General features: G+C 44.9%; 1 protein-coding gene across 1 annotated transcript in view; it reads left to right on the top strand.

The window, feature by feature from the left end:
• The window catches only part of LOC145413276 (uncharacterized), a 175,242-nt gene extending 161,748 nt beyond the window's left edge, over positions 1 to 13,494 (top strand). Inside the window, exons 7-9 of the mRNA XM_080283005.1 lie at positions 6,663 to 6,746; positions 9,078 to 9,225; positions 13,367 to 13,494. Coding sequence (XP_080139131.1) covers positions 6,663 to 6,746; positions 9,078 to 9,225; positions 13,367 to 13,494 — 360 coding nt within the window. The remainder of the gene's footprint in view (positions 1 to 6,662; positions 6,747 to 9,077; positions 9,226 to 13,366) is intronic.
• Positions 13,495 to 13,809: the final 315 nt, after the last annotated feature.

The following is a 13,809-nucleotide window of genomic DNA, read 5'->3' as shown; positions in this document are numbered from 1 at the left end:
TCTCTCTCACACACACACACACACACACACACACACACACACACATATTCCTGTTGTTTTCTGCTTTTCCTCTCTCTCTCTCTCTCTCTCTCTCTCTCTCTCTCTCTCTCTCTCTCTCTCTCTTCCTGTCTGTGTTTCTGTCCCCCCTGACCAAGCATTTTAGTCTCTACCTCTTTCCTTTTATTCTCTATCCCTCTCACTATCCATTTCTCTGTCACTATCTGTATCTGCTCCTCTGTCTACCTGTCTCCTGCTTTCTTATTAAAACTTCTGTCTCTCTCATGTCTATCTACCTCTTCTATTTTGCCCGTGTCTTATTTTTGCTAGTCTATCTCACCTCTCTCTCTCTCTCTCTAACGTTGCCTCTGCTTCGGCTGAGGTTAATTATTCACCTTTCAAACCACAAGGGGATGGTGGGGATGGGGGATGGGAAAGGGGTAGGAGGGGACACGGAAGGGGAGAGGAGACAAAGGAAGGGGGAAGGGAAAGAGGGAAGAGAAGGAGAAGGAGGGGAGGGAAAGAGCGGGGGGGAAGAAAGAAGAATGAAGGGGGGAAGGTGCAAGTGAAGAGAAAAGGGGGAAGAAGAGGGGAAGGGAGGGCAGGAAGGAAAAGGGGAAAAAAAAGGGAGGGAGAGGAGACAAGGACGGGGAAGAAGGGAAGGGGAGAGAATGGGAGAGGAAGGAGGTAGGCAGGGAGAAGGAAGAGGAAAGGAAGGAGGTAGGCAGGGAGAAGGAAGAGGAAAGGAAGGAGGTAGGCAGGGAGAAGGAAGAGGAAAGGAAGGGAAAGAGAGAGAGAGAGAGAGAGAGAGAGAGAGAGAGAGAGAGGCGTCAAGGAAAGGGGAGGTATGGGGATGCAGATGGTTATGGGGAGGACAATAGGGTAAAGATGGGAAATGGAGGGGAATGGGAAGGGGATGGGGATGAAGGGAGAGATAGGGGACGGAAGGGAGGAGATAGGGAGGGTGGGGAGGAAGAGGGTAAGGGTGAGGTGGATGGGAGTGTGAGAGAAGGAAAAGGGAAGCTTGACTGAAGATGGAAACACACACACACACACACACACACACACACACACACACACACACACACACACACACACACACACACACACACACACACACACACACACACACACACACACACACACACACACACACACACACATACTGTCACTGTCACTAACGTAGGGGGGAGGGTGGGAGGGAGGGAGAGAGAGAGAGAGAGAGAGAGAGAGAGAGAGAGAGAGAGAGAGAGAGAGAGAGAGAGAGAGAAACGTCAAAAAGTGAGAGAGCAAGGAAAAGAAGGTATATATGGGACTGTGGCTTCGTTTTTACTTTAACTGGAGAGAAAGAAAGAAAGAGATAACAGGAGGGGAGGAGGAGAGAAAGAGAGTGAAGAGACAAAAGAGTGAAGAAAAGAGAGAGACAAAGGAGAGGGAAAATGGGAGACAGAAAGATGGGGCCGTAGAAAAAGGAAAGAAAAATTAATTAGATGAGAAAAAATAAAATAAAAGGAGAGGAAGGGAAAGATAGCAAAAAGGTAAGGAGAGATATAACAAGACTGGAGTGGAAAGACGATGGAAGGGAAAGGAAAGGAATGGAAAGAAGGAAAAGGAAAGGAATGGAAAGAATGGAAAGGAAAGGAATGGAAAGAAGGAAAAGGAAAGGAAAGGAAAGAAGGGAAAGGAAAGGAATGGAAAGAAGGGAAAGGAAAGGAATGGAAAGGGAAAGAAATGGAAAGAAGGGAAAGGGAAGGAAAGGAAAGGGAAAAGAATGGAAGGAAGGAATTAAATGATAATAAAAAGGGAAAGACAGCAAGAAAGAAGAATGGAAACAGAAATAAAAGGGACAGGAGGAGATATGGAAACAAAAGACGAGAGATGCGAAAGAAAGATAAAAAGATAAGGGACGGAGGTGGGGAAGGGGCAAGGGACGTAAGAGGAAGGGACTGGAGGATAGGGGAAAGGATAGAGGGGAAAGGGAAAAGGGAGGTTGGAGAGGGAGAGGAGAGGGAAACGGGGATGGGTAAGGGAGGGGACAGGGAAAAGGGCTAGGGCAGTGACAGGAAAGATAGAAGAGAGTGGATGGCGAGGATAGGCACAGGGGAAAAATATGAGAGAGGTAGGAGGGAGAGTGGAGGGAAGGGCGATGGGTAGGAGGGAGGGTGGCGGGAAGGAAGAGGGGTTGGAGGGAGAGTAGAGGGTAGGGAGAGGGGTAGGAGGGAGAGTAGCGGGAAGGGAGAGGGGTAGGAGGGAGAGTAGCGGGAAGGGAGAGGGGTAGGAGGGAGAGTAGAGGGAAGGGAGAGGGGTTGGAGGGAGAGTAGAGGGAAGGGAGAGGGGTAGGAGGGAGAGTAGAGGGAAGGAGAGGGGTAGGAGGGAGAGTAGAGGGAAGGAGAGGGGTAGGAGGGAGAATAGAGGTAAGAGTGAGTGGCAGGAGGGGTAGTGAAGTAAGGGGACAGGAGAGTGGAGAGGGAGGGCAAAGAGGGGAGAATAATTGGGGGAGAGAAGGGAGTGAAGGAGGACAAGGAGAAAGAATGATGAGGGATATGGGAGAGAAGGTAGAAAGGGTGAAAGTAGAGACGGGAAAAGGGAGAGGGAAGAAGAAGAGTAAAAGGAGAGGGGAAGGGCAGGAGGAGGGGAAGGGCAGGAGGAGGGGACGGGGTGGGAAAGGGGTAAGGGATGGAGAAGGGTAAGAAGGGAGAGTGGGAGGGGAAGGGGAGGGATAGGGGAAGGGAAGGGGAGGGGATAGGGGAAGGGGAGGGGATAGGGGAAGGGGAGGGGATAGGGGAAGGGGAGGGGATAGGGGAAGGGGAGGGGTAAAGGGGAGGGGGTGGGGGAAGGGTGCAGGTGTTGAAGAGAACTGATCCCTGGACAAATTTGATTGGTGCAACTTGCGTCTCTAGGGGTCGCCCTCCCCCTCCCCCTCCCCTTCCCCCTCCCTTTCCTCCCCCCTCTTCCCTTGCCCCTCCCCCTCACCCAATCACGGGGAGTGGCCGCATCGGGGCAATTCAAGAGGGTGAGGCAAAAAGGAGGGGAGACGGGGGAGGCAAGATGATGCAAGAGATAGGTGAGAAGAGGGAAGAGGATGGGAGTATGAAGGACACGGAGAGGGGGGTGAGAGGGAGAGGGGGAGGAGAGAGATCAGGAGGGAGGAGAGAGATCAGGAGGGAGGAGAGAGATCAGGAGGGAGTGCAACGAGAGGAGGAGAGAGGTGGGGCGAAGCGAGGGGAAGGGAGGTAAGGTGATTAGACAAGGTGAGGGGAGGAAAGAAGAGGGAAGAAGAATGGTCGGGAAGGGATGAGTAAGAGAAATGACGAAGGAAAAGGACGGAAAGGTGAGGCAAGGTGAGGCAACGAATAAGTAAGAAAAGAGGTGAAGGAAGAGATAAGGAAAGGTGGGGAAGGGAAGTGGAGCGGATTAGAGGCAAGGAGGGACGAGGTACAAGAGAAGACGAGGGAAATGAAAAGGGAGGGGTTGGAGGGGAAGGGGAAGGAGGAGACAGGAGATAGGTGAGAGGGAGGGAGTGGGGGGGTTGGAGAAAGGGGGAGGATGAAGGAGGAGAAGGAGAAGGAAGAGCAGAGGGAGGATAGCTGAGGTAATATGGTAATGCAAGTAATATGGAAGACACAAGAAGAATGAAGCAATGATGAGGAAACCTGAGAGAATGACACAAGTAACAGGGTGAGAAATGAGGAATGAAGCAAATATGAAGAAAATCAACGAAAAGCAGGGGGATGGATTGAGGAACATGGATGGGGCAAAGAAAAAAATGAGGCAAAACTGTGAAGATAAGTAAAGGAACGAATGACGGTGAAGCAAGAGACAGTGTATGAAAAACAGTGAAGCATGCAATAAAAAAGTGAAGCAAGGACTAAAAGAAAAAACAATGAAGCAAGGAATATCAGGAAAAGAAAATGATGCAAGGAATATAGGAAAGATGAAACAATGAAGCAAGAATAGCGAGTAAAAAAGTGAAACATACGGGTAGGAAAACAGGTAGCAACAAGGAAACGTGATGGAAAGTGAATGGGGCAAAGTGATGCAAAGGAACCAGGTATCAAGGGAAGGAGAACCGAAGCAACTGACAAGACTGAGGTAAATATGAAGACTGAGGCAAATGGAAAGACAGAGGCAAATAAAAATGACTGTGGAGAATAAAACTACTGATGCAAGCGGAGTGAGGAGAGGCAAGGGGGCGATGAAAATGGAAGAAGCAATATGTGAAGAAAGTGAGGATACATGAAGGAGGTGAAGCAAGAAGGAGATAAGACAAAGAGAAACCCAACTTGGTCATATACAAAGGGACAATGAGAGAGAGAGAAAGAGAGAGAGAGAGAGAGAGAGAGGCTATGTATGTAAATATGTATGTATATGTATGTATGTATGTATGTATCTATATAGGCTATGTAGATATGTATATATAGTATGAATGAGAGAATGAATGAATGAATGAATGAATGAATGTATGTATGTATGTATGAATATGAATGAAAGAATGTATATATGGACGTATGTATGTGTGTATGTATGTGTACGTGTTTTACCTCCACAACCCCCACATAAAACACCCACCACCATATTACCTCCCCCATTAACATCGCTCGTACCTTCGCGTCCGCCACTGCTCTTATTACTCCCTTCCCCTCCATAGGTACCCTGGCGTGTATTCTACGTGGCATGGCAGGCTTCGTTGCACCTCTTCCTTAGCGATTTATTCTGCATATTAAACTGTACTACTTACTTCCTCTCTCTCTCTGCATATTAAACTGTACTACTTCATCTCTCTCTCTCTCTCTCTCTCTCTCTTCGGTGTCTTTTTTGTCTGTCTAACAACCAAGGAAATTTTTCTCAGCTTAGGGAAGACCTCTCGTGGGTGAAGCAAAGAGTGGATGAAGCAAGGGATGGGTGAAGCAAGCGGCGGGTGAATCAAGGGTGGGTGATGCTAGGGGTAGGTGATGCTAGGGGTAGGTGATGCAAGGGGTAGGTGATGCAAGGGGTAGGTGATGCAAGGGGTGGGTGAAGTAAAGAGGGGTGAAGTAGGGTTTAGGTGAAGTAAGGGGTTGGTGAGGTAAGAGGTGGGTGAAGGAAGGGGTGGGTGAAGGAAGGGGTGGGTGAGGCAAGGGGTGGGTGAAGCAAGGGGTGGGCGAAGTAAGGAGTGGGTGAAGCAAGGGGTGGGTAAAGCAAGGGGTGGCCGAAGTAAGGGGCGGGTGAAGTAAGGGTGGATGAAACAAGGGTCGAGTTAAGCAAGCCGAGAGTAAACCATGTATGACAGAGGCAAGAAACGTGGTGAAACAAACCATGATGAAGCAAGGAAGTGAGTAAAAAAAAAAAAGATGAAGCAAGGACTCTCATATGCTGAAAAGAAGCTAGAGGAGGCGTTAAATGAGTAGCTGAAGTGAAATATTGTGTCAGGTGAAGCAAGTAACCGAGGCAAGTGAGGCAAGTGGGACAAAGAGAAGGAACAATGAAAGAAAATTAAGCAGAAGGAATGGAAAAGAGAAAGTGATGCACAGAATGGAGAATGAGTTAAGGATGAGGGGATGAGGTAAAGAAAAAGAGATGAAGCAAGATTATATGAAGCAAAGAAAAGGGAGTGCGGGAAAGAAGAGGGGAAACGAAGCAAAAGGAGAGGGGAAATTATGCCAAGTATAATGAAATATGGTAAAAGAGGATAGGAAAGAGAGGAAAAAAGGGGAAAGGCGAAAGAGAATGAGATAAGCACAAAAGAGGAAAATGGACTAAAATGAGTGAGGCAAGACCCATAGAGCAACATGGCAATCCAGTATGACCCCTTGCCTCACTGAAGCAATGAAGCAAGGGAAACTGAGGCACTTGAGAGTCAAAATGAAGTTAGCGAAGAGAAACGTAAGCGAAGGAGGTGGAAGGGAGAGAAAATTGAATAAGAGGGAACGAGAGAGAGAGAGAGAGAGAGAGAGAGAGAGAGAGAGAGAGAGAGAGAGAGAGAAAACAGGTATAACGAGTACAGACAGATACACATAAAGACGTGAAAAACTACACATTACACCCAGATATACTGAGAAAGAAAAAACATAAGACTAAGATACAGGTAAAAAGAAAGAGAGCTAAAGATATACCCAGACGTAGATATCAATAAGCATATACAAATGCAAAGATAAACAAATCAATAAACAACACAAATGCAAAGACAAACAGACATCAATAAGCAAGACAAATACAAAAATAAACAGATATCAATAAGCAAGACTAATACAAATGACAATAAGCAAGACAAAGATAAACAGATATCAATAAGCAAGACAAATAAAAAAGGTCAACAGATATCAATAAGCAAAAAAATACAAGATAAACAGATGTAAATAAGCAAGACAAATACTGAGGTAAACAGAAATCAGTGAGCAAGACAAATACAAAGATTCAGTGTAATATTAATGATGTTTTTACCGTTAATATTCTCTTCCTCATTTTTCTCCATATATTTCCCCACCTATCTCCCTCTTTTCTTTTTGCTCCTATCTGCTTTCCCTGTTCCCCTTTCCATCTACTAATTTTCCTTTTTTCATACGTTATTCATTAATTTAATTTTATCTCATTTCCCCTATCATTACTGTGTTCATTTCTGCTAGGCATGTTTCACTTATTCTCTCTCTCTCTCTCTCTCTCTCTCATTTTCTCACTTTCCTCCACAGGTAACCCGGAAGAACCTGGTCGAGTACTTCCCGTGGGTGCACAGCGACGGACTAGAGAGCAGGCGACTTGGGCTGGTGTTCACGGTACGGATTCGAATACCCTAACACCTTTTCCTAAGCGATTTATTTTGCTGATTACAATTTACTGTCCTCTTCTGTGTTTCATATAAATCCTTCCAATATCATCACACTCTGCACTTGACCGGCATCTAAGTGAAAGTTGTTACGAATGAATCATACAAAAACAAATCCACTACGACTCCACATCCTACCCTTTCCACAGCACTTCTTCGTGACTAACATCATACTCCTAGTGTTGATCTGTTGCTATCATTCAGCATTCAAGATGGAGGGATGGGAATTTTAGGTCAGGCTGAAGTGAAAGGAGTACAGTGACGATTTTATTCCTTCATCATAGGGACAATTTAGCAGCTAGAGTGTTCGACAGAGCCTTCACTAACTCCTTCACTCTCTCTCTCTCTCTCTCTCTTCACGTTCCTCTCCCATCTCTCCCCATATTACTCTCCCCTTCCCCAGGAGCATTCCTCCCCTTCTCCCCACATTCTCTTTCTCTCTCTTCTTCCCCAGAGATGATCCCCCTCCCCCTTCTCTCTCACAATTTTACTCTTCCTCCATCCCAGATATCCCTCCCTTTATTCTCTCTCCCTCTCGAAGCATCATCTCCCCACTCTCTCTCTCTCCCCAAACATCCCCTGCTCCTCTCTCCCATTTTTACCCAGTCCTTCCCGAAAGCTGATCATTTCCTTTCCCCACGCCCACCTGCATCCCTCAACCACTCTCTCCTCCCCATCCCCACCACATCTCCACTCCTTTCTTTCTCTTCCCCTTCCCCACCCCCCACTAGCCCCCGGAGTGCTAGTAGCCCCCAGAGAGGAGGCGTGAGAGTTGAACAGGGTCCCAGTCCCCTGAGTCTCAAGCTTGGACTCGTGCTATCAATAATCTTCCACCTTCCTTCCACTCACAATTTCTGGGGCTGGAAAAAACAAGGGTCTGGATTTCTCTCTCTCTCTCTCTCTCTCTCTCTCTCTCTGCAGGAAAGTAATTAGCTGGTTTGGCACTTGGTTTAGCTCCAAGGCCAGAGAAAAATAACAATGGCCCACCTCAATATGGAGATTCCTTATGGCCTACTTGTCCTGCTGTCCTACTTGTCCTACATGTCCTGCTGTCCTATTTGTCCTACTTGTCCTGTTGTCATATTTGTCCTACTTCTCCTGCTGTTCTATCTGTCCTGCGGTCCTGTTTCCCCTACTTGTACTGTTGTCCTATTTGTCCTGCTGTCCTACCTGACCTGCCATCGTACCTGCCCCGCTGTCTTAACTATCTTGCCGTCCAACCTGTCCTGCTTGTCCTGCTGTCCTATCTGTTGTCCTGAATGCTCTATCTTCTGTCCTGGGAACCCTGTCCTTTTCCTATCCTGTCCTTCATTTTCCTGCCTGTCCTCTTCCTGTCTGCCTGTCCTGCTCTATTCAACCTTTTCCCCGTCTGCCTAGTTGAATATTTTAGGCTGTCCTGAATTTTCCTGACCTGCCCTGCCATTTTCTGTTTGTCTTTTTCTTTTTAAATTGTCCTGAGAGAGAGAGAGAGAGAGAGAGAGAGAGAGAGAGAGAGAGAGAGAGAGAGAGAGAGAGAGAGAGAGAGAGAGAGAGAGAGAGAGAGAGAGAATAGAAAAGACAAGAGAAACATCCACCTCCCTCCAGCTCCCCCTCTTACCATCTCCGGAAAAAAAGAGTAAGAGAGAAAAAAAAAGTGAGAAAAAAGAAAAGAGATAAAATGAGAGAGGACAGAGAAATATCCCCCTCCCCCACCCCCCTCCCTTCGTCTACAGAATCTGGCACTAAATCTCAGCTAGCGTCACTTGGCACTGTGGCACTGCCCTAAAGTTGACCACACCTCCACCGCTCTCTCTCACACGCCTACCTCTCTTTCTTTCTTTCTTTGTCTCTCTCTGACTGTCTCTCTCCCCCTCGGTCTCTAGATCAGTCTGTCTGTGTGTCTGTCTATATCTGTCTGTCTGCCTCTCTCTCTCTCTCTCTCTCTCTCTCATTCGTCTGACACTGCCTGTTTGTATATTTACCTGTCTCTGTCTCTTTCTCTAATTAACTCTCCCTATTCCATTCTGCAAGCGTAAAGAATTCCCTCGCGATATACGTTCCAAACATTTGGCCTTTCCTCTTTGCTTGTATATCTATGTCTGTCTGTCGGTCTGTCCACCTATCTACCCATCCATCCTTCCATCAACCCATCCACCTATCGCTTAATCCATCCCTCCAATCACCTCCGTCTCCCCCAACCCATCCATCCATCCATCAACCCATCCACCTATCGCTTACTGTACCTCCATCTCTCCAACCACCTCCGTTCCCACCTAACTCCACGTCCTCGTTCTTCCCCCAGGTAAACCAGTCCCACTTCCTGTCGGGGCGTCTGGAGCTGCGATGCCAGGCCACAGTCTCCACCTTCTACACCGCCACGGAGGAGGAGGACGCCACGGTGACCAGCGAGGAGGCGGTCATACTCCAGCAGAAGGAGAATTTTATACATGGTAGGTGACGAGGGAGAATGGTGAGGAGTTGACAGAGAGAGAGAGAGAGAGAGAGAGAGAGAGAGAGAGAGAGAGAGAGAGAGAGTGAGGGGGGGAGGGGAAGGAAAGGGAGAGGGAAGTGGGAGGAAGGGAGTTATGGTAGACTGGAGTAAATTAGGAGAGTAAAAGCGAAGGAAGGAAGCAAGGGAGGAGGAGGAGGAGGAGGAGGAGGAGGAGGAGGAGGAGGAGGAGGAGGAGGAGGAGGAGGAGGAAGAGGAAGAGGAGCAGGAGGAGGCGGAGGAGGAGGAGAGATTATGTGTGAAATAGAGAAGATACACAGATTTAAAGGGGCACGGCGGAGAAGAACAGAGAAAGAGAAAAAGAAAGACAATGATAATGGAAAATGAAATATGAAGATGATGACAGAAAAAATTGTAAGAAAATATAGGGAATGAGTGACAGGTTATAAAATAGAGAGAGAGAGAGAGAGAGAGAGAGAGAGAGAGAGAGAGAGAGAGAGAGAGAGACGAATAGAAAAATGAAAAAACCGCAAGAAAAATAAAAAAAGAAAAGCAAAAAACAAGAAAAAGAAGGTCAACAATAATGATCAATAAAGTGTAAAAAAAAAAAAAAGCAGAGACAAAGGAGTCAAAGAAAATAAAGAAAAAAAAAGAAAGAAAAGAGAAAGCTAAAAAGGGAATGACATCGAGGAGAGGAAAACGAAAAAGAGTTGGAAGAATACGAGGGGAAAAAAAGAGACATGATAAAAACTTCAGAGCGGGAGAAAAGGGGAAAAATGGTGTGTGTGTGTGTGTGTGTGTGTGTGTGTGTGTGTGTGTGTGTGTGTGTGTGTGTGTGTGTGTGTGTGTGTGTGTGTGTGTGTGTGAAAGAGAATTCCTCCCCCTCCACCACCACCACCACTCTTCTTGTCCTCCTCCTCCTCCTCCTCCTCTCTGACATGTATTAATAATTAGTTAAGTCTCCCCTCTCCGCCTTTGTCTTCTCTCTCCCTCTCTCTTTATTCCTCTCTCTCGCTCACACTCACTTTATTGCCCGTTTTTCTCCTCCTCTCATCCTCCTCCGTATCGACTTTCACCGTCTTCCTCCCATACTTCTCTTTCTCTTAGTGTTCCTGCTGTCTTGGTGGTAATAATAATAATAATAATAATAATAATAAATTTGTATTATTATTTCATCTTTTGTTACCCCCCCCCAAGGAGGTTAAGTTTTTGGCAGCGTTGGTTTGTTTGTCTGTATGTCTGTTAGCAGGATTACCCAAAAAATTATGAACGGATTTTGCTGAAAATTTTTGAAGGGATAGTGTATGGCCCAAGGAACAATCCATTTGATTTTGGTGGTGATCCGGATCATCATCCGGATCCAGGAATAATTTAAAGGATTCTCTACCATTGCGGGATATGGCAATTCCAACATTTTTGCTTCTAATTCGGTAAATAAAGCCAACAATTACAAGATAATATTTCCATAAGATCTACCACATACTTCGCCTTGGTGGAGGTTTGCAATCACGGACTGCTATTATTATTTATTATTACCAATATTACTACTATTACCGTATTATTATTATTATTATTATTATTATTATTATCATCATCATTATTATTTTATCATTCTTATTACCATTATTATTATTATTATTATTATTATTATTATTATTATTATTATTATTAAAAAGGCAAAACAATCTAGCCTAACACAATATTCTTCCTAACCAAACCTAACAATCTACTCAAGCTCAATTTAATCCAACTCACAACCAACCACACACAGATGAGAAAACCTAACTTGACCTAACCTAACCAAACAACTTAACCCAGCGTTTTGGCACCAGGCAGCAAGAATGAATGAGGCACTCGGGCAGAAAGGATTAAATTATTTCCTCATTCCTCTTAATCAGTTTCTCTTTACTCATCATCATCATCAGCATCATCATCATCTGCCTCTTCCCCTCCTCCTCGTTCATTCCCCTATCTTATCTGCCCTTCTCCAATCACCTTATCTCTCTCACCCCAATATTCTTTCCTCCGCCTCTCTCTCTCTCTCTCTCTCACTGTGTGCTATTTGGAGAGAGAGAGAGAGAGAGAGAAAGAGAGAGAGAGGGGGGGGATACGGAAGACAAGAGGGGAGAGAGGGAGGGAGACAGAAAGAGAGGGAGAGAAAAAGAGGGGGAGAGAAGCACTATTGGTGTCACCTGTTCTACCTCCCACCACCTGCTACTCTCTCTTTCTCTCTCTCTCTCTCTCTCTCTCTCTCGACCTTAATCATATTGTTCATTTTCTTTTCTCGATTCAACTTCCCTTCCTTACTTCATCTCTCTCTCTCTCTCTCTCTCTCTCTCTCTCTCTCTCTCTCTCGCTGACCCATGCAAAGAACTGTTGGTTGACACGTCTCCCCAAATTTTATGCAAAAGAAAAAGAAAAGTAAAAAAAAAAAAAATGAATACAAAAGAGAGCACGTTCTGCATCAATACAACTCCTTCACTACGATGGCGCATTTTCACTTTATTTTTCACGATTTTACTTAACTCAGGAAAATACCTATTCCCCTTTCGCTCTAACTTGGTCTAATACTGCCTTCTTTCCACCTTGAATTCGGAATTGTAACTTAACACTAGAATAATGATGATAGTCACGAAGAAGTGTTACGGTGAGGATGTAGAGCCGTAGGACTGTCTTTTTCTGACACTGAGCTACGTGAAATTAGCTGCTGAGGGACGAGGATCTGGGCCAAGTTAAGGTGAAAAGGGTGTAGTAGGGCAAGGGTTAATTAAGGCTATATATACCGTCCTCTAATTTGATGATCTTCACTAAACTGAATAAATCGTCTGGTGGCATTGTGAATATAAAGACATCGTCGGCTGGAAAAGGTTAATACTGCATGAAAAGTAACTTCGATATCGTTACTACATTCTGACGTTCCAAAAAAAAAAAAAAAAAAATTAATTCCGACATTCCTATATAATTTCCTCTTCATTCTGACGTTCCAACAAAGTTTCCATCCTTTTATGAGGTACCTTTAATTTGTACTCATTCTGACGTTCCTATAAAATTCCATTCCCATTCTGACACTCCATTACAATTTTCTTCCTATTCTTACATCCCAATTAAATGTCCTTTCAGTAGTTTTCTTGAAGAGTGTTGATTCCATTTTCCTGTTTTGTTTATGTTGCCAGAGGGTTTGGAGGGTGGGGGGAGAGCCTTCTGATGTGCTATCCTTTTCTTTTACTCTCGGGAACAGAGTAAGGTATTATGTTATATTAAGGCTGGATCTCTCTCTCTCTCTCTCTCTCTCTCTCTCTCTCTCTCTCTCTCTCACACACACACACACACACACACACACACACACACACACACACGCACACAAAATCCCTCCTCTCTCCAGTTCTCTACCATTTTTCACCATTTTCCCTTCCTTTTCTACTCTTTCGCCAATCCCTTTCTTCCTCCTTTCTTCTCTTCTCTCCCTTCCTTCCTCCCCGTCGTTACTCTTTGTCTCACTTCTTCTTTCCATCTTTTTCTTCCGGTTTCTTTATTTCATACGTCTTCCTTCTGTTTCGCAAAGTTTATTTAAATTTCAGGGGATAATTATAACTTGTCTTCTCTCTTCCTATTTTCTGTTATTTATAAGTATTCTCTCTCTCTCTCTCTCTCTCACTCTCCGGAAATATAATGTGCTGTATGTATGTATGTATGAATTATGAATGTATGTATGTATGTATTATGCATGTACGTCTGTCTCGGGGTTTGTATGGATGCATGTGTCTGTCTGTCTGTCTGTATGTAAGTATGTAGAGCATGTATGATTGTGTATATGTGCACACGTTTGCATCTATGTATATGCAAGAGCAGACTACACAGACAGAAAAGCTGTTTTGTTTAAGGTGCAAAAAAGTTTCAACCTTCTCGGATAGAGTGATATCCAGAAGTAACCTTTCATAATGCTGGCTAAGTACGAATCACAAAGGGGTGTTCATTTGGAAGTGAAATAAGTGCACGTCAAAGAAGAAACGTTGTACTGGCGGTACATATTTGGGTGTCAGTTGCCTATAAAAATAAATACAAGTGTAATTGGATGAGTTGAACTGCGTGTGTATTTTTGTGTCTGAAGCTGTAATGTGAGTGGCGAATATTTACCAACATAGGACAGGACATACAATCAGTGCCATCTTATGTGTTCGCCACGGCTAAGTTTGAACCCAGAATCAGGGAATACAGGAATCAGGAGACAAACGCGCTAACCACTGAACCACCAAAACTCCATAAATACTAATACTAATACTCTAAGCAATAAGAAATTTAGGGGTTTCTTAATTCAGTCCTCAGTAGCGATGGTACTAATTTCAACTTTGCTATGAAATTTCCTACAGGCAGCTTAATATATAAACTGATGCTTCACGCTTTTTCTTTTATGCGTTACTGTGCTTGCTTTTCTTACATAATTACGCAAAACACACACACACACACACACACACACACACACAAAAGTCTCTTCCTGTCTGTCTGTTTCCATCTGTCTGTCTGTCTGTCTCTCTCTCTCTCTCTCTCTCTCTCTCTCTCTCTCTCTCTCTCTCTCCTGCCGCGTTCC

Source organism: Coenobita brevimanus, chromosome 95 (assembly GCF_032717465.1).
Source record: "Coenobita brevimanus isolate Jiangsu-jjx chromosome 95, ASM3271746v2, whole genome shotgun sequence".
Taxonomy (NCBI): domain Eukaryota; kingdom Metazoa; phylum Arthropoda; class Malacostraca; order Decapoda; family Coenobitidae; genus Coenobita; species Coenobita brevimanus.
This window is presented reverse-complemented; position numbering and strand designations above follow the sequence as displayed.